General features: G+C 43.1%; 1 protein-coding gene across 2 annotated transcripts in view; it reads left to right on the top strand.

Moving 5' to 3' along the window:
* Positions 1–20,051, top strand: part of ITGA6 (integrin subunit alpha 6) — a 69,017-nt gene that overhangs the window by 7,763 nt on the left and 41,203 nt on the right. For both annotated transcript variants that reach the window (XM_083705822.1, XM_083705821.1), the window contains exon 2: positions 18,035–18,162. In XM_083705822.1, coding sequence (XP_083561948.1) covers positions 18,035–18,162 — 128 coding nt within the window. The remainder of the gene's footprint in view (positions 1–18,034; positions 18,163–20,051) is intronic.

The following is a 20,051-nucleotide window of genomic DNA, read 5'->3' as shown; positions in this document are numbered from 1 at the left end:
ATATATCACCAGCTAAACATCGCTATATAATGATATATCGCGATGTGTGAAATAAGGATGGAGCAATGTAGAGGCACTGCCTGGCTTCATGGTTTTCCCCACTTTGTGATTTTTGCATAGTATTTTGTTGTTTAGTCGTCTTTGTTGTGTCCGACTCTCTGTGACCCCATGAACCAGAGCATACTTTGGAAACTCTCACTTCTTCTCAAAGCTTCTCCTTTTTTATGTCCATGGAGTTTTCTTGGCAAAATACTGGAGTGGTTTGCCAGTTCCTTCTCCGGTTGCATAGTATACACACACACACATCGCGATTTGCAATATATTGCCAGGTCAAAAGTTATGAAACCGCTATCACGATATGGACTTCAAATTAGTTTTGGACAATATATCAATATGTTGCCCAGCCCTAGAGCGTGAGAGTTCTCTTCCAACTTTAACTGTCTTGAGGATTTTATTTTTACAATCAAGTGGTATATAAACTTTATTAAACAAACAAAAAAACTTGAACAGCAACTGGTATTCGGAGGCACACTGGCTCTGACAGTGAAGCGTAGAGCATAGTAGCCATTGCAGCTTGTAGTCTTTTCTCCTCCATTAATTTGCCTAATGCAAGCTGGTTTCAAGATTCATATAGTTCTGACAACCGCAGAAGAAATATCTAATTAAATTTGTATACTGCCCTTCATCCGAAGATCTCGGGGCAGGTTCACGGCATAAAAATACAAAATGCATAATAGAAACAAGAACAAACCAAACCAAGCCCATAATCCCTGCCTCCCACCAACACATTTAAAAGGACATCGAGTGTTAATCAGCCCAAGGCCTGGTTGAAGAGGAATGTTTTCACTTCCTCAAATAGAAGAAGTGCTATCTTAAGTTGGCAGGGATATTTATACACCCATAGTTGTGGAAGGCTAAACATTATAAGGAAGGGAAATGAAATGCAAAAATGGAGGCTGTGATAAATATGTTCTTAAATGCATGCCAAATTATCCCTCTGAACAATTGCAGCTCACTCAATAATGGAACATTTCCATGTTAAAGACATGTGAAACTTTCTTTGGAATAGCGAGTTCAACCCAGGATGTGCATCAGGTGAGTTGAGGTGAGGTCCATATGGACTTAGAAAAACATATATATGCTCGTCTCTTGTGTTGATAGGGAGCAGGGAAGCCACATTTGCTTTTGTTTCTTACTTTACATCTTTATCTCACCTTTCCTCCAAGAAACCCGAGGCCTTGTATAGCCATGGTTCTTCCCAATGAGCCACCCATATTTTATTATCGCAACCACCCTGAGAGGTAGATTGACCCAGGTTGATCTGGCGAGCTTTGTGGATGAGTGCGGGCTTGAACCTAGCTTTCTCAGTCCTAATGTGGCACCAGTCACATTCACACAATACATTTGAAGCAGTATAAGACGGGGTGAGCTCCTGTTGTTCGGTCCCTGCTGCTGCCAACCCAGCAGTTCGAAAGCACGTCAAAGTCTAAGTAGATAAATAGGTACCACTCCAGCGGGAAGGTAAACGGCGTTTCCGTGTGCTGCTCTGGTTCGCCAGAAGTAGCTTAGTCATGCTGGACACATGACCCGGAAGGTCTACGCCGGCTCCCTCGGCCAATAAAGCGAGATGAGCGCCGCAACCCCAGAGTCGGTCACGACTGGACCTGGTGGTCAGGGGTCCCTTTACCTTTAACAGTCTTGGCTTCCCCAAAAGCAGTGGTGGAGCTTCAAGCTTTGGGGGCAGGTGAAGAGCAGGCAAGGTCGTGGCTGGCGCACGTCCTGGTAGCATGGCACACTGCCCACAGGGGCGTGACGCATGTCCCGGGGGCATGGCACCCTGCGCACGGGGGGGAGCTGCAATGGCACCCCACTGGGATTGTGCCGCTGGGGGGGTGCGCTCCCCCTGCACCCCTGTTCCTCCACCAGTGCCCAAAAACATTATGGGAGTTGTTGTTAAGAGTGATGACAATTGTTAGGAGACCACTATTCCACACACACAGCAGCAATTCCAGAGTGGTTTAACAATTGGGTCCTATTCACAGGGAGTTCTGTGGGGGGAATAGAAGTTTTCTCACAACTCTTAACATCTGTAACAAACTACCACTCCCAGAATTCTTTGGGGGAAGCCATGACCGTTTAAAGTGGTATCATACTGCTTCAAATGTATTGTGCGAATGCAGTCATTCTAACCACGACACCACACTGGGCCTGAAAGCTATACTTTTCCTTGCTAAATGTGGCAATACAGATATTAAGTATTAATATTACTACTTCAAAACAAAATACCAGAACCTGTTTGCCAGTTGATAAGAATCTTGGGCAATCTTGGTAGTCAGGAATATACCGTATTTTCCCCTCTATAACACGCAGATTTTTTCTCCTAAAAAGGAAGGGGAAATGTCTGTGCGTGTTATAGAGCGAATGGTGGTCCCTGGAGCTGAAAAACCAGGCAAATATCAAATCGCCAGGCAAAAAATCAAATCGCGGCGCTTCATTGAGAAGGGAAAACTGAAAAGAGGAAGCGGTTGCTTTCCTGCATTCTGCCTCAGGGTCTTACTGCCCACCCTCCTCTGTTTCGTTGCTGTGTTTGCTGAAACGGAACAAAGAGCAGGGAAAGCCCCTCCCCTCCAGGCAAGCTCCGTTGCTGCTGGGGGAGAGGGAGAGAGAGGGGGGGAGGGAGAGAGAGAGGGGGGAGGGAGAGAGAGAGAGGAGGAGGGAGGGAGGGAGGGAGGGAGAGAGAGAGAGAGAGAGAGAGAGAGAGAGAGAGAGAGAGAGAGATGGCTGGCTGGCTGGCTGGCTGGCTTGGGTGGGGGAAAACTTTTGCCTTTCTTTTCTCCAACCCGTTAAATCCCTCTCCTGCATTCTTAGCCAGCTGCTTCTCTGCACACCCCTCTAATATCCCTTCTTTGTTTTTCCTTTGCTCCCCACTTAAAATGTGGTTACAAAGCATAGATCCACATAGATCCTCAGGATCTTTGCATTGGGTCACCCCAAATTCACCATCAGATCACATAGCATGTCCATGGCTACAGCCTGCACCAAAAAAATCACGCACCCACTGTTGCCTGGGGCTGCAATGGTGCAAAAATGTGGTTAAAAAGCATGGATCCACAGGGATTCTCAGGATCCTTGCATTGGGTCACCCCAAATTCACCATCAGATCACATAGCATGTCCATGGCTACAGCCTGCACCAAAAAAATAATGCACCCACTGTTGCCTGGGGCTGCAATGGTCCAAAAACGTGGTTACAAAGCATGGATCCACAGGAATTCTCAGGATTTTGGCATTGGGTCACTCCAAATTCACCATCAGATCACGTCTGTGGCCACAGCATGAAGCCCAAAAATGATACATCCACTGTTTCATTCAGAATGTTTTTTCCCTTGTTTTCCTCCTCTAAAAACAATGTGCGTGTTATGGTCAGGTGCGTGTTATAGAGCGAAAAATATGGTATATTGGCTACTGTCTCCCAAATAGTATTGTTTCCTGGTGCATTAGACATTAAAAAATTTCCCGATACAGGGCTGCCTTCAGATGTCTTCTAAAAGTCAGATAGTTGTTTATTTCCTTGACATCTGATAGTGCATTTGGGGTGAGAATCATTTAAACACTAATGTGAGCACCTTAAATTGTGCCCAGAAACGAACTGGCAATCAACACAAACCAGTGGCCCGAAGACGAACATTTGGTTGATGGTTTGAAATCAAAATCTCTGTTCAGCATTCTTATTGCTGTCAAGGGGCACCAAGCAGGTTACAACATGTCCTCACGACCGCCCTGTGAAGTAAGAATGACAAGGAGATAGTGATTTACTCAAGGTCGAGAGAACTTAAGGGCTTGTATTCACAACAATGTGTTCGCCCCATCCAAATCTTAACATCCAGTCGCTTCTCCTCATAGACACACCAAATGTTAGCGACATTATCCTTTTCTCCTTCAAGAGAATCAGGATTAACTCTGTGACACACTGCAGTGTTCTCCACAAGGCCCTTGCTGGAATGAGTGGAAATGTTTGTTAATCTCAAAAAAGTACCAAATGTAAACACAGGTTTAAGGTGCAATCTGTCTAGTTCAGCTGCTCTGTCACCTCCATTTGTTTCCTTGTGACTTCTTGTTTGCAAATCCCATGCAAGTCCCACAGAAAGTTTGGAGTGGGGATGTTAAGAAAGTGTGTGTGTGTGTGTGTGTGTGTGTGTGTGTGTGTGAAGCAATGTTTGGTGTGCAGCGATTTAAGTGCTATGTGTGTAAAGCACTAGTTGACATACAGGGACTTCAGTTGATTTATAAGAGCAATGAAGTGTTTGCAAACGGATTGCTTGCACACCCTGCCTTAAAAGAGTTCCTATACACAGCAAATGTGCATATGCTGAATTACCGGTAGATAAACTGGTGGTTTCTTTGTTTCCTGTTAAAAACAGCTAGCTAGGTGTGAGCCCGCCTAACAACTCTGTGGCCTGAAGAACAATATAGGGGGCATTATTTAGGTTAATTTGTATGGCGGTGGTTGTTTTTTGGTCAGGAATCATTTCCCCCCTCTGTATAACTGAAGAAAATTCAGTACATGCTCTGGTGATGCACAGATCTCTCCCATGGTCAGATTTGTCTTTAGCATACATTTCTAATTGTGGGCGAGATTTGTGCGTTAGTACTTCACGGCGCTTGTGTTTTTTCAGATATGCAAAAGAGCAGAAGTCGCTCTTGCACCTGCAAAATCTGGAGAGTGGGCAGGAGAGAGTAGAATGTGTATCAAATATCTCTTTGCTCTTAAAAAAAAAACCAGCCATCACACCCACCTCCCCAATTATCTTTTGTAGCTGAAAAATAAGACCTGTGAGGCAGCTGGCAATTTGTCATAGGTGACTCGGTGAGGGAGGGGAAGGCAGTCATGGAGGCATAAGAATATGGCCAGGGCGAAAGTTGAAACTGCACATGTGTGGCCTTGTGTGATGTGACTGCGCCACACAAGTAGATTTTGTTTCTAAGAAAATGAATTCCAGTTGTTGGGAATCACAAATATTGCACTTGAGTTGGGCCCTAAATGCAGGCTTCCCGTAGGCCACTGTGAGAACAGGATACTGGACTAGAAAGGCCTTTGGTCTGATCCAGCACGTTTTTCTTCTTATGTCCTTAAAACATGTACAGATGTTCAGTAGGTTGCTGTGTGTCCATGTTGCAGTTGTGTCATGTGCTTGGGCATACCAAAAGATAATTTTGTTTCTTGTGCTTCTGTATATTTTAACTTCTACTCATAAACACTTAAGTGAGTCTCACAGCTCTGAAGTATTGGCCTGTTAGGGGAGGTCATGAGATTTCTTAAAAAACAGATTAGTTTCTCTTGTAACGCACTGCTCATAGATAAGCTTTATCTTCACACAGGTTGAGTAGTCTTAATGCATACATGAATCTTTTAAAGTGTGTATAAAAAGTGTGGTGTTGTATAAAAGACCGGCTACTAAACACCAAATACAGGCAGCGGTCAGTTTGCGTTCTGAGGCACTGCGCATTGACGTGAAATTGTGTAGAATTGGAACACCCATTGGAAAAAACCTGCAAACCGCCTGTTCCACCCCTTTTTGCGACATTTTCAGGTCACTTCTGGGTTCGGTGTAATGCGCATGTGTGCAGTTGCATCATTGCCTGGGGGCTTTATTAAAAATGGACTTTATAATATCTTGGAATAGCAACTACATATTCAGCCATATATCTTTTACTTTGTGTTACAAATTGTTTTTTATTTTTGTTTGTATTTATCAGCTTACTTTTTCTACGACTGAGATTTTTCTGCGAGTATGTATAGATGTTTGTTTTTGGTTTTTTTTTAAAAAAAGATAGGAAGCATGGGTTGTGTGACAAATATAACCAATGTGCACAACTGGGAGGATAATTCGGATCCATGTATCCTGAATAAAGTAGTAATGAATACAGGTATTTGGGGAAATCCTTTCATAAGCATGTATCAGATGAAAAGAAAACAGTGTTTGCTGCAGTTCATCCATCTTGCTTGTGGAAAATAAAGTGTGGCATATGGCTGCAATCCGAAACACACTTACTTGGAGTCAAGTTCCATTAAAATCAGTAAGTGTTACTTCCAAGTACAGGTGCACAGAATTGTGCTGTAAAGCATGGTACTGGGTTGCAACTATTTTGAGTTTAAGTGAACTTGAGCATACCTTAATTAAATGTGTAGTGATTCTAATCCACTTTATTTTGTTCACTTACTTAAAAGATTTAAACTCCATTTTTCCATCTATGGTCCCCAAGGTGACTTACAAACAGAATAAAATAATGCAAGGAGCCATCTATAGTCACGGTCTCTTTTTTAAAAAAATAATAATAATATTTATTACTTTTAAATCTTACAAAAAAGAAAAAAGAAAAGAAAAAAGCAAAAGCAAAAGAAAGAAAAAAATAAGTACAATATATAAACAACACACAACACAACATTAACACATTAAACAAAACAAGACAGAGCGAAAACAATTCAAAAACACACATCATACCATTTCAATACCCTCTCTTTCATTCCCTTGTTTCCTCGACCTCCTCTCACATCCCTTTTTGTATTCCATTTCTATTAATTGTTTCAGCAAATCCTTTCCACCTTTCTCTATTTTCTGACAGAAAATTTCTCTATTTTATGACAGAATATAGTCACGGTCTCAGGCAGAATCTGAGAATCTTTTAGCAGTGCTAACAAGAGCATAGGATTGGTGGTTCGGGACTAATTTGATTTTGTGACCTTGAGAGCTTTAATTCGAAGAAGATTGTATTTCAGGTTCCCAGCTGTGCTTGACCTGTACAGTCTTCCATTCACACCCTAGCTTTCCCCCCATTTTATTTTTATTTTTGGAAAGGATCAATCGCTCTTCCTAATTTCATCTCTATACACCACAACCTCATTGAGTAAGAGAGACTTGATAAGGTTAGAGGCATTTGTTTCACCTATCAGGATGAGCGGGTGTAGCAATCCTCAGCTCATTTGTGGCTTTTGAAAAGTGACATTATTTATTTGTTTAAAAAAAAGAGTTGCGTCAAGATGTCAGAGTCCAGTTCTACCGTGGGGGTTTAATTCAAGTGACAGCTGGCTTCTGTATTTGGCATGAGCTTTCAATCTGTGAACCAACCCCACCTGTTTTTTGCCAGGCGATTGGATCTTCACAATAAATAAAACACATAAGAGGGGGAAATGAGATACAAGGCCTCCTGCAAGAGTAGAGAGAAGCTTGGTGGAAGTCTGTATAGATTAGCAAGACTTTACCAAATATGCACTGATAATGATTTAGAATCTTGATGCCAGGTTTCTTCATACTGATACTCATACTCCAAAGCCCTATGGAACCACTGAGAGGCCCAATCTTCAGGCCTGGAGCTGGTGCAGCAAAAATAGATAAATAAATAGCACGACAACATCAACCCTCCCTCCAATTTTCCACCCTGGCCAGCATTTGCTGGTGGAGCTTTGGGTGCAGCAGTTGATCTTCCTCACTGCTCCGCAGCTAGAGTTTTGGATTATTCGGCCTCAAAGTATAGAAAACTGCTTTACACTGAATCAGACCATTGGGTCCATCTAGCTCAGGGAGCAAGTGTTGAGGCTGGAGACATTCCCTGCCCCTACCTGGATATGCTGAGGATGAAACTGGGGTGGGGTTGGGGCCTTCTACATGAACCATCTGCCCTATCACTGACCTATAGTCCTTCCCCTTTTGGTATATTTGGTTTTGGTGAGTCATCTTGTGAGTGTTCCACTCTGATTGGCGGAAAATAATGAATAAATGTGCTCGCTCAGCACTGGGTAGGAGCCAAAGTCTTGCCATGACTTTGGCATGTCGTGAAATGGCCGTTGCGGCAGGGAGCATTGGTTCATTTGTTGCCTAAGCATCATGCGCACTTTCGCTCTCTTCCCCCTCCACCCTGCCAAACAGCAGCAGCAGAATGTCGGCGATGAAATGGCTGCTCTTTGGGCAAATGCTGGGCCTCAAAAATAATTCGGAGCAGCACCAGTCTACTTTAGGCTTTAGATTGTGACAGAAATTGTCCACTTGTCATGTCCCAGAAGCTGTTTTCACTAACTGCTTCTTGGAATTCTTGCTAAGACAATGCTCTCATTCACCCCACACTCTGAATGAGGGCTCAGCAATTGGTTTCATTTTTTAAAACCATGGTAATCTCTAGTTCTCTCCGAATTTTCACTTAATCTTTCCTGTAAAGTTTTACATGCTTAAGATTCTTCAACATTGCTGGTGAGTAACTCATATTTGAAATCCCGAGTTTAATACTGGGATCAAATAAAGGAACAGCCCCCCACAGTCCCCCCCCATTTCCTCTGAGAAAGGAGAAAAGTGTACAGAGAAAAGTGTGATTTTGAGCAATAAAAGGAGAAGGTACTTAATTCTTTCCCAGCCACCTGATTTCCCATTCACAATTCCTGCTAAGCTGCTTTCCCTCCCATGCCATTCCAGATGCATGTTTTACATAAGAGCAGATAACCCAAAGAAGAGCCTTGCTAGAACAAGCCTAGCATCCTGTTTCCGGCAGTGGCCAATTAGATGCTTCTGGTGAGATCGCAAGGAGGATATGAGGGCAACCGCCTTTACCCTGCAGATGTGGCAGTTGCAGTTAAATGCAGAGCTGCAGGATAGAACCAGCTATGTAGAACAGCTCTTTGAGGAACGATGCTCCTGAAAATCCTTTCTCAGAAATACTTGAAAGCAGAGCAATTTCACTAACCTCTCCATGTATTCAGGCCAAAAATTGCATGCCGTGTTGGGGGTGAATGGTCGTGGGCCACTTGGCTTTAATACTACAAGTCATGGCTGGGTTTATCCTTGCTCTGAAGTTCTGCACAAAAAGAATGTTACAGTGGTACCTTGGCTTTTGAACTTAATCCATTCCAGGAGTCTGTTCAACTCCCAAAACCGTTTGAAAACCAAGGTGCGGCTTCCGATTGGCTGCAGGAGCTTCCTGCACTCAAGCAAAAGCCGTGTTGGATGTTTGGCTTCCGAAAAATGTTCGCAAACCGGAACACTGACTTCTGGGTTAGCGGCGTTTGGGAGCCGATTTGTTCGGCAACTAAGCCGTTCGAGAACCAAGGTACCACTGTACTCTTAAACTGAGTAAAGGATCAAAAATATGGAGATCTTCCACCTTCATTATAAATTTTAGAAACCCCAGAGATTTGAAATAGTTCGTTGGATTTTCTACTTCAGTTCTTGCCAGACATCACCTTGGTTCAGATGTCATTCATTTATGTATGTATGCCATTTATTTATGTAAGCCACTCTCTGTGTGGCTTACACAGATCAGTGCTGAGATGGTCCCTGCCCTCAGGTTCATGAACTAAAAAGATATAACACAGCAAAAAATGGGAGGGAAGAAAGTTCATGAGCAAGCCATGTTTTGAACATTGGGGTCCAGGGCCTCTCCAATTGTCTCCTGCCCTTCCTGGTTCACAATAAATGTAGCTCGCTGTGAAGTCCAAATCAGGCAAAAGGCCATTACCACTAACTGTAGTTCCCCTCTTAATCAAAAATAGAAACCATGGTTTGGAATCGGTTTTCAGTTGTGGTTTGGAGGCAAACTATGGTTTGTGGCAGCAATAGTTTGCTTGATTTGGAGATTGTGGTAAACTAGATTACCATGGAATTGTGGGATGGGGTGGGGTGGAAATCAGAGTTCATGAGGAGAAAAGGAAAGATAACAATGGAGCATGTAGGGCATGAGACATGATCCTGATAGTTTGACCATGACATCTAAACAAGGTTACTGTGCTGTGTTTGATGCCGTGACAGTTTTAAAGCTGCCTGTAATTTTATTTAAGACAGGCAGGGTATTACACTGTGGTGACGAAGTGGAAGTATATAATCCTTACTGGAATGCAATTCAATTATAACGGCTAAGTTAAGTAGCTTTAGGTTATTATACATTGGTTCTGTCATCTTCATTTGGGTAAGGAGTTGGCAGAGGCAGCACTGAGATCAGAGATGAGTGTACAGAATATCAATGCACATCTTATTTTATTAACATATAAAGCAGCCTCGTATATCCTGATAAAACTTAAAGTTATGTTCTCATCGTATGAAAAGTGGCTCCGAGGGGGGAAAGTGTGTCTAGAAACCGCACTGCGACGTGCCTAGACGGAGGACTGACTTATAGAAGGTGTGCTACCATTTGATGGCTCCTGGCCATTGTAGCAAAGACCATAAATCGTCAAGCATTTCCACCTGTTAAGGGATCTGTGACTGGCTGTTGCATGTCCATAATTACAGACTTACATCTTTTTGGGGACCCCCATCTTTACTTATTGTACTGCTGTTTTTGCAACCCGTCTAAGATAAGGCTGTGACACAGGGGGGTGGTCACGACCCACCTGCAGAAGCCCAGTCTACAATGTTGTACAGCAGGGATAGGAAACCTCAGGTTCAGGGGCTCAATTGCAGCTCTCCAGACTTCACCCCTCACTGGTCTTACTTCACAGTCTCCTTCAATGCTTTTGGGAGTGGCCGCCGAGACCACATAACACCGGTCCTGAAAGATCTTCATTGGCTCCCAGTACATTTCCGAGCACAATTCAAAGTGTTGGTGCTGACCTTTAAAGCCCTAAATGGCCTCGGTCCAGTATACCTGAAGGAGCGTCTCCACCCCCATTATCCATCCTGGACACTGAGGTCCAGCGCCAAGGGCCTTCTGGCAGTTCCCTTTCTGCGAGAAGTCAGGTTACAGGGAACCAGGCAGAGGGCCTTCTCAGTAGTGGCACCTGCCCTGTGGAACGCCTTCCCAGCAGATGTCAAGGCAATTAGCAACTACCGTATTTTTCGCACCATAGGGTGCACCGGACCATAGGGCGCACCCAGTTTTTTTTCGGGGGGAAATCAAGAAAACAAATATTTCCCCCCCCCAGCCCCAAAGAGCAGTGTACAGGCTGCACACAACCTCTCCTTGTGGAGGGGTTGCGCGCAGCTATGAAAGAAGGCAAGGCAGCGAGTGGGATGGATCCTGCTCGCTGTTTTGGTTTCCCCTTTAGCCCCATGCAGCCTCTCCTTGCCGGAAGATGCTGCGCAGGGCTAAAGAATCCATAGCCCCGTGCAGCCTCTCCTTGTGGAGGGGTTGCGCGCAGCTATGAAAGAAAGCAAGGCAGCGAGTGGGATGGATCCCGCTCGCTGTTTTGGCTTCCCCTTTAGCCCCGTGCAGCCTCTCCCTGCCGGAGGGGTTGCACGCGGCTATGGCACAAGCCTGCATTCGCTCCATAGGACGCACACACATTTCCCCTCAATTTTTGGAGGGGAAAAACTGCGTTCAATAGAGCGAAAAATACGGTATTTTACTTAAAAAAGACAACTGAAAGGGGCCCTGTTTAGGGAAGTTTTTAATGTTTGATGCTTTATTGTTTTTAATATTCAGTTGGAATCCGCCCAGAGTGCCTGGGGAAACCCAGCCAGATGGGCGGGGTATAAATATTATTATTATTATTATTATTATTATTATTATTATTATTATTATGCCTTCCTAGAACATGTTTTTGAACTCTGAAAATGCCTGCCAGGATAGAGTGTATAGAGGTGTGTGTTTGTTTGTAGAAACTAGCCTACTATACAAAGGTAAAATTTACACTCATTGCTCCACCCACTTTTGCCTCTAGCTCCACCCACTGTTGGCACATGACCCCTGGAGAGTTGCCCATAAGGGAATGCTGCCTTCTGGGTGAAAAAAGGGTTCTCAGCTCCTGCTGTATGGTGTTCCTCTCAGCAAGCATACTGCTGCAAGTACATTTGAGATGTGGGTAGGACAGCACATCTAGCATTCTACTTGGAATATAGCAAATGGAAGCCGAGACGAGGATAGCAGAGCAGTAAAAACAGAGAGTTGAGTCCATCAAAGTGTTTACTGAATCAAGGTCAAAGTTGTGTGTGCAGGCGAATCTAGATTCCTGAAATGAAGACCTCCAGATTCTAGATTACATTCTGCAATTTCAATGCACAAGGATGAGTTTCAGTCCAGTTATGAAACTTGAAGGACAAACGAAGCATTACTTCGTGGAATTATGTGCAAGTAAAGCTGCAAGCTTTGGACTACTTACTTGGAAGCAATATCCGCTGAATACAGTGAGACTTGTCTCTAAATAGAAGATAGCCCTTCAAAGTCCCAGGGGAAAGAGTGCAGAGTGGAGACTGTGCTAAAAAAAACCAACCCCTTGATTCTGTGCATATTTGATAGGTTACAAAAGCTTCTCTCTGTTATAATGTACTCCCCCCACTGGGCCTGACCAATAATACATTTCTTTTCAACTGGGCTGAGTGCTAAAGGAGCACTGGTTCCTAATTCAGTAGCCTCTCTTGGAACTATTCAAAATAGCTAAATCCAAGAACGGGTGCGTACAAGAGATAGTAAAGAGAGAGGCCAGGGAAAACGAAAAACCAGCTGTTCTGTTCTTCCTTTTCAGACTAGGCTGATGTAGACACGAAGAGACAGATGGGCAGAGCTTTGCCATGCAGCCAGAGACAGGCAACACAATCCTGTCTCTTCCTTAAATGTAAACCTTTTGTCTTCAGTGAAGTTGTTAATGAATGAATCATTCCTTTGTATAAAAGGGTCATCATTTCTTTAAAAAACAAAACAATAGCCAGAGCTAGCTAGCCTAATAAGGAAAGCATCTGAACTGAGAATTTGAAATTTAATGGGATTAGCTAAAATTTAACTAGTTGTGATGAAACTTTTCTGGAAAGGCTAGTTAATCAACCCACAGTCAGTGATGGTGTTTCTCTTTAGCTACCCTGTCTGGCCGCCCTCGTTCCTCTTTTTCTATGCCTTTTTGTTCTCTGAAAGATAGAAATGTTGTATTAGCTGTCAGCTCCAGAGCAATCTTGCCCTTGTGTTGCTGCTGTTAAAAAGTTATTCCCTTCTTTCCCTCTCCACAAAGGAGTAGCTCAGAGCAGCATGCAAATATAAAAAGCAGACGTTTAAGAATGCTCTAACCTTGAAAACGTAAGTCAACCTCAATAACAGCAGCAAAAAGCAAAAAACTCAGAAAGAGCAGCATTAACAAGCACCCTACTCTTTCAAACACTGCTTTTATTTGTTTTGCTTTTATTGCCTTGTGCTTGAAAAACCATCATGGTAATGGATGTGCAAATTGACTTTGGGGAGAACCACCACCAAGAAGTCTCTGTTAGCCAGCCACCTTGCCTTGGAAAGGGGTAGCGAGAAGGAGAAAGTACTAAAGGCTGGACCCTGGTGGGAATTTTTAACAACCAGGCAGGTTCATATGGAGACCATTTAATGCTTTGTGGATCACAACCAACATACTGAATTGTGCCAGAAAACAAACTGATAGCCAGCAATGCTGTTTAACCATCATATATTGTTGCTTTGCTGTCTCATTTCAATATGGCATTGACAACTTATTTCAGCATCCTCTCTGTCACTTAAAAACGTGAGTGGATACCAAAGTTTCCATGGAAATAGGTGTAGAAAAACCAGCTGTCCTAGCAATTCTAAGTGGAGGTAGAATTCTTGTGGACTATTGCTTGTTACAGTTTGGGGACCATTCACTCAACTGAACAGCACTAATTTTTTTCCATATAATCATAGACTCCAGAGAAATCATGAATAAATATGTATGTATGTATGTACTTAAAAGCAGTTATGTAATTTTTAAAATTTCAAAAAAAATTCTTACATGTTTGTATAAATAGAGCTGCAACAAGGCTGCTTCATAAATGTTAACATAATAAACTTCTTTTTATCATTTATCCTATGTCTAATAACAGAACAGAGTGCTTTCTAGATCCAGCTCCATCCTGTCAGGGTCCCCCATCGCAACAAAAATAAAACAGGACATTGTCCGCTTCACTTTCTCAGTTCTTTGGCAACCTAATATAAACTAACATTTTGTAAAGCCACAAATTTCCACTATTCCTTTTTCTTTCTTGTTAAAAATCTAGCCAGAGAGGATTTACCAGGCAGTCCCATTATAATTGGGAAAAGAACTAGTAAAACCAAAGTGAGATGGAAGCAGAATAAAAATGAGCTAAAAATAAAAGAGGTCTTACAGCGAGGGAGGAGAGCCATACCGAAAGCACAGAGCTATCAAATGAATGGTTTGGCGCCGAATATTTCACTCTGAATGACAATTACAGCTCAGGCCTTGCTATTGATTTCAGTGGGAATTTAGCTACCAGCCTTTGGTTTGGGTGTAGAAAGCCCTACACAGTTTGGAACCAGAATACCTGAAAGATAGGCACCTCACCTTTTATATGCCCTATTGATCACTGTGTTCTGTGTTCCTACCAATACCGCCTTAACTAGCAGGTCCATTCTGCACAATGTAGGAATTGGGGATGGTCAAAATGTAAACGAAGGGGACATTGGTCAGGTCAAAAGGGAAAAGGGAATGTGGAAGAAGGGAGGGTGGCAAGCAGGGGTGGCAGCCCTTAGTCTTATATATTTGTGTTTCTCTAACATTTAGGTCTTCTTAGAGACTATCCTTAAAGACAGCATATCCCAACTCTAGACTACTATTGTGAATTGGAATGATTCGCAATAGCGAATCGTGCATACCTGGTCGGGGTTTTGTGTCTCACGGTCTTTCCAATGAATAGTCCAATAAATAGTCATTGAAAGTTGTTGTCAAAAATGAACCTGTTGCCTTTGGGTTTCATAAGGTGGTGTAGCAATCAAGATTTTAAGGGTCACAAAAATAAAAGCTGTGGGTTTTCTCAATTCTCTTTCTGTCCTGCCACCCAGACAGGTTTTTCGTTGACCAACGGTGGTGGTCCAGAGAACTTTAAGCCTAGTTAGGTTAAGCCAGCAACAAGGTGGAGCTTGATAAAATTTTTGAATTGTCCTGAGAATGTTCCTCAAGACAAACCCAAGTCAGTTAGACACACACACTGTGTGTGGGTGGGTTGAAGTTCAAAAGGAAATGCATATTTGCTTAGGGAACACCCAGTCCTGTCAGCCAACAGCTACTAGCGTGTTTATCAGCGGCATGTGATAAATTTCACCTTGATTCCTCTTTTATTGCCCTTTAAATATATGTGCTATAAAAGAAACTTGTAGGCATATTTCATTTCCTCCCTTTCTTAAAAAGTAAAAGGAAAATATATTTGTATGCACATATTACACACACACACGCTTATACAGTGGTACCTCAGGTTACATACGCTTCAGGTTACAGCCTCCACTAACCCAGAAATAGTACCTCGGGTTAAGAACTTTGCTTCAGGATGAGAACAGAAATCGGGCACCGGTGGCGCAGCAGCTGCAGGAGGCCCCATTACCTAAAGTGGTGCTTCAGGTTAAGAACAGTTTCAGGTTAAGAACGGACCTCCAGAACGAATTAAGTATTTAACCTGAGGTACCACTGTACACATATATATTTAATAACTTTGGTTTCTTCTACATTTGACTTCTTTCGGTCTGATCCTGTGCTTTCTGTCTTACAAGTAAATGCCACTGAGTTCAGTGGAACGTGAAGGTAGAGCAGTTCCAGGGAATCTTTTTTGGAGAAGAAGTTTTTACTTTCTTTCCAAGGAGCTGAAGAGGAAGATGATTCAATGGTTATTCATAATAATACAGGTTGTGAAAAGTCTAGTGAAATGGATTGACAGGCGGTACAGGACAAACAAAAGGAAGCACTTCAGACAGTGTTGATTAATTTATTGAATTCACGGCCATAAAATGTGGGCATGACCTCTGGCTTTTAATGACTTTTAAAGAAAGGGATTAGATTAGACATTTCCATGGAGAACAGGTCTTTCAGAGACTGCAAGTCAGGGCAGCTGAATGAAACAGGCCTGTCCAGAGAGAGAATATGCAGAGCCAAACATCCAGTAATGAGGTTACCAAGGGTAATTGGGAAGCCACCTTGGATATACATTTGACCCTGACTGTCTACATATTTCTCCTCCCACTGACCCTTCATAGCAGAAGTGGCGAGTCCTGCTTTGAAACTGGGACCATTTCTAGCAAGTAAATGTGTGGTGCTGCCATATTCAGGATTGGACTTGTTGCAATCTGTCTCGTCTCAAAAGACAATGGAGTGCGCCTCTGGGGTTGAAGTCCAATGGCTGCATTAGCAGCACCGAAGGGACCTCCCTGTGGCACAAGCCTGGGGCTCCGTATATAGAAGTCCTGGGCTTCCCAGATGACAAGACTCCTCCCTGGTGTGGTGTAGTGGTTAAAAGCGGTGGACTCTTAATCTGGTGAACTGGGTTCGCGTCTCCGCTCCTCCACCTGCAGCTGCTGGGTGACCTTGGGCTAGTCACACTTCTCAAGTCTCTCAGCCCCACTCACCTCACAGAGTGTTTGTTGTGGGGGAGGAAGGGAAAGGAGAATGTTAGCCGCTTTGAGACTCCTTCGGGTAGTGATAAAGCGGGATATCAAATCCAAACTCTTCTTCTTCTTCTTCCCCTCTCGGCCTTGCTGATGTGATTCAAAGGAAAGCGGAGCAATATGTTTGGCACCTGCTTGAAGGCAGGTTTTGCTGGAAGGAGGCGTACAAGGTATCATCCAACTGTCTTATGGACACTCCTCCAGACTTGTGTAGGGCAGTGGTGTCCAAACTTTTTTCAAAGAGGGCCAGATTTGATGAAGGGAAGGGCCGTGAGGACTGACCAAAGGGCCAACCAATGTTGTTGACATTTTTTAGGATTTTACCCCAAGAAATAAACTGCCACAGGGGCCAGATTAGGCCCCCAAAATGGACTTTGGACCTGCCTGGGGTAGAGTGATGGGGTCTGGATTTGGGTGGGGGTCAAAAGCAGCCTTCAAGGCATCTCTATCTGCCCTTTAAGACTCTCACCAGGCCACACTTATCTTAGTCTTTTTTTCTATTGAAAACCTCATTCCAAATAAAAGAATCCATTGGAGATTAACTCGCCAGAGTTCACTAGGCCTGCTCTGCTGGCTTTTTATTTGGAGGGAGTTGGAGGAGCATTTAAATAGCAACGGGCGTAGATACCTGCTGTCTGAAGTGGTATGATCCATACTGCTATCATACCATTACTCTTACCACCTTGTTCTGCTGAACTTGTAGATAAGACCCAAGTTCAGTTTTAGGACAATATAGGCTTGTTGCACCTGGACTAGACTAGAGCTGGGTAGGGGGGTGGAATGCAGCAACATTTATATTGCCCACCATGCGAAGAACAGCTCAGGTAGGAAGTTGGTGCTCCACGCCAATCTCTGACACGTCTTGCAATATGTTTTGTTTTGTTTTTTTAATAATTTTTTATTGGATTTTCCACAATGATAACACAAACCACAAAGCAAAATGACACACAAAAACAGAAAAAGAAGAAGAAAAAAAGGGAACAATAAACAGATAAACAATAACAACAAACTTAATTCTTCACAAATCCAAGCTTTTAAACATCTTGGTTGACTTCCTCAAATCCCTCCCTTCTGAGTTTCCTTGTAATTAGAAGTAACAGCTTTCCAATATCATTATTAAACTAAAACAATTTCCAATTATAGTCCATCTTATTCACTTTTCTTAACATTCTAAATCCCATTTATTTAATTATAACTTAGTTTAATCCTAGGCCTATTTGTTTCTTTCAAGTAATTTCTAATTTTTTATATTACAATATTTATTCAAATAGTCCTTAAATTTCCTCCAGCCCTCTTGAAACTCCTCTTCTTTCTATGCAATATGTTATTTGTGGGAAACAGCCGGTGCCATCCAAACTAGACAGAAGCGGAATTGTAAAACAAATAAATATAAAATGTATGCATACATTTGTACCTTGGAAGTCGAACGGAATCCATTCTGGAAGTCCGTTTGACTTCCAAAATGTTCAGAAACCAAAGCGCGGCTTCTGATTGGCTGAAGGAACAGTCACTTCCGGGTTTGCGGCATTCGGAAGCCAAAACGTTCGAGAACTAAGCTGTTCAAAAACCAAGGTACGATTGTATTTTCTTCTGCAAATTTTTGGAAGTTCAGCTTTCCTCCACCTCGGTTTTGGCATTTCCTTTTGCAAAATTCCCCCACTGTCCATTCCTCAGACAGAGTTCTGCTGTTTGTCTCTCAACAGGTTGCTGGTTGGTGCCCCTCGAGAAAGAGGTTTCCCGTCACAGCTAGCCAATAGAACTGGAGGGTTGTACAGCTGTGACATCGCAACTCCAAATGCGAAATGCACACGGATAAAATTCGATGAGAAAGGTGAGCTCAGCAATATCTAGGCTTCGTTCTGTTCTGTTTTACGCAAGGTTCAAACGCTCATTTTTTAAAAAAAATAATAATAAACCATTTGGGAGGGGTGGAATCTTATTTGTTGCTTTAATTTATGCTCTGGGAAGTTATTGACCATTATTTGAGAACAGTGCCATGGTGCCTCTGACTAAGACATGGGCACAGAACCCATATTTACCTAAATCAGCCTGGTATGCTGTTGGGCGACTCTCATTCATTTCTAGTAAGGTTACGCCAAAGAACTTCCTGATGCTTGTGTCCTTTTTAATAAAGCCAAGTTTTTATTAAAGCCTTTTCATAATACAGTGGTGCCCCGCAAGACGAACGCCTCGCAAGACGAAAAACCCACTAGACGAAAGGGTTTTCCGTTTTTGGAGGCGCTTCGCTAAACGAATTTCTCTATGGGGTTGCTTCGCAAGACGAAAAAATCTTGCGAGTTCCCGCGTTCCCCCCCGCTTTTTTCCGCCCTTTCCCTAAGCGCTAAGCCGCTTATCAGCTGTTCCGCTGATAAGTCGCTTCTCAGCTGATCGCTAAAAGCCGCTAGACCGCTAATAGCGCTAATCCGCTAAGCTGTCAATGGGCTTGCTTCGCAAGATGAAAAAACCGCTAGACGAAGAGAATCGCGGAACGGATTAATTTCGTCTTGCGAGGCACCACTGTACAAGAAGATAAATAACACAACAAATGTTGGTGCTGACCTTTAAAGTCCTAAACGACCTTGGCCCAGTATCCCCACCCACATCGTTCTGCCCGGACACTGAGGTCCAGCTCTGAGGGACTTCTGGTGGTTCCCTCCCTGCAAGAAGCGAGGTTACAGGGAATCAGGCAGAGGGCAAATGCCCTCCCATCAGATGTCAAGGAAATAAACAGCTATCTGACTTTTAGAAGACATCTGAAGGCAGCCGTTTAGGGAAATTTTTTAATCTCTGATGTTTTATTGTATTTTTATTATTCTGTTGGGAGCTGCCCAGAGTGACTGGGGAAATTGTTGTTGTTGTTTTTGTTATTTCTGTTGGGAGTCACCCAGCGTGGCTGGGGAAACCCAGCCAGATGGGTGGGGTATAAATAAATTATTATTACAGTGATGCCTCGCAAGACGAAAAGAATCCATTCCGCGAGTCTCTTCGTCTTGAGGTTTTTTCGTCTTGAGAAGCAACCCTATTAGCGGCTTAGCGCTATTAGCGGCTTAGAAAAAGGGGGGGAGCGAAAACAATTGCAAGACTCATAGAGAAATTCGTCTTGCGAAGCGCCTCGAAAAACGGAAAACCCTTTCGTCTAGCGGGTTTTTCGTCTTGCGAGGCATTCGTCTTGCGGGGCACCACTGTATTATTATTATTATTATTGTTGTTGTTATTGTTATTGTTGTTATTGTTATTATTATTATACTAAAAGAAAAACATAAAAAGGGAAAGAAAAACACCCTCTCTCAAAAGGTAGCTCTTAACCTTTGTCTCACCCAGAAACTGGAGGACACTTCCAGCTTTCACCTGGAAGCGTTCCTTTTTCTTCCAGTCTCTCACCCTGGGAGGGCTTCCCTTCCTCTCACTGCCATTACGTTTGGATTTTCCCAGACATTACTAGGATTTCAAAGGCAGAATTGACATGGGCGTGTGTGTGTGGAAACGCAACTTTCCGGTTTCTCCGGGGGGGGGGGGGGAGCTTAACCATTTTTAGGTCTTTCTTTTTTAAAAAAACTCAATTAAGGCACTAGAGGAGTCACAGCTTCATTATGTAGCTCTGCAAATCACTTAATGCCCTCAAAATTGAATATAATATTAATATTCCCAGACCGAAATGTGGTAGTGATGCTCATTTGAAACGTCCTGTGTGAATATTGTAGGCAAACACTGCCATCTAAA

Source organism: Podarcis gaigeae, assembly GCF_964106915.1.
Source record: "Podarcis gaigeae genome assembly, chromosome: 1".
Taxonomy (NCBI): Eukaryota; Metazoa; Chordata; class Lepidosauria; order Squamata; family Lacertidae; genus Podarcis; species Podarcis gaigeae.
Note: the sequence above shows the minus strand (reverse complement) of the source record. Positions and strands in the feature narration are given on the sequence as shown.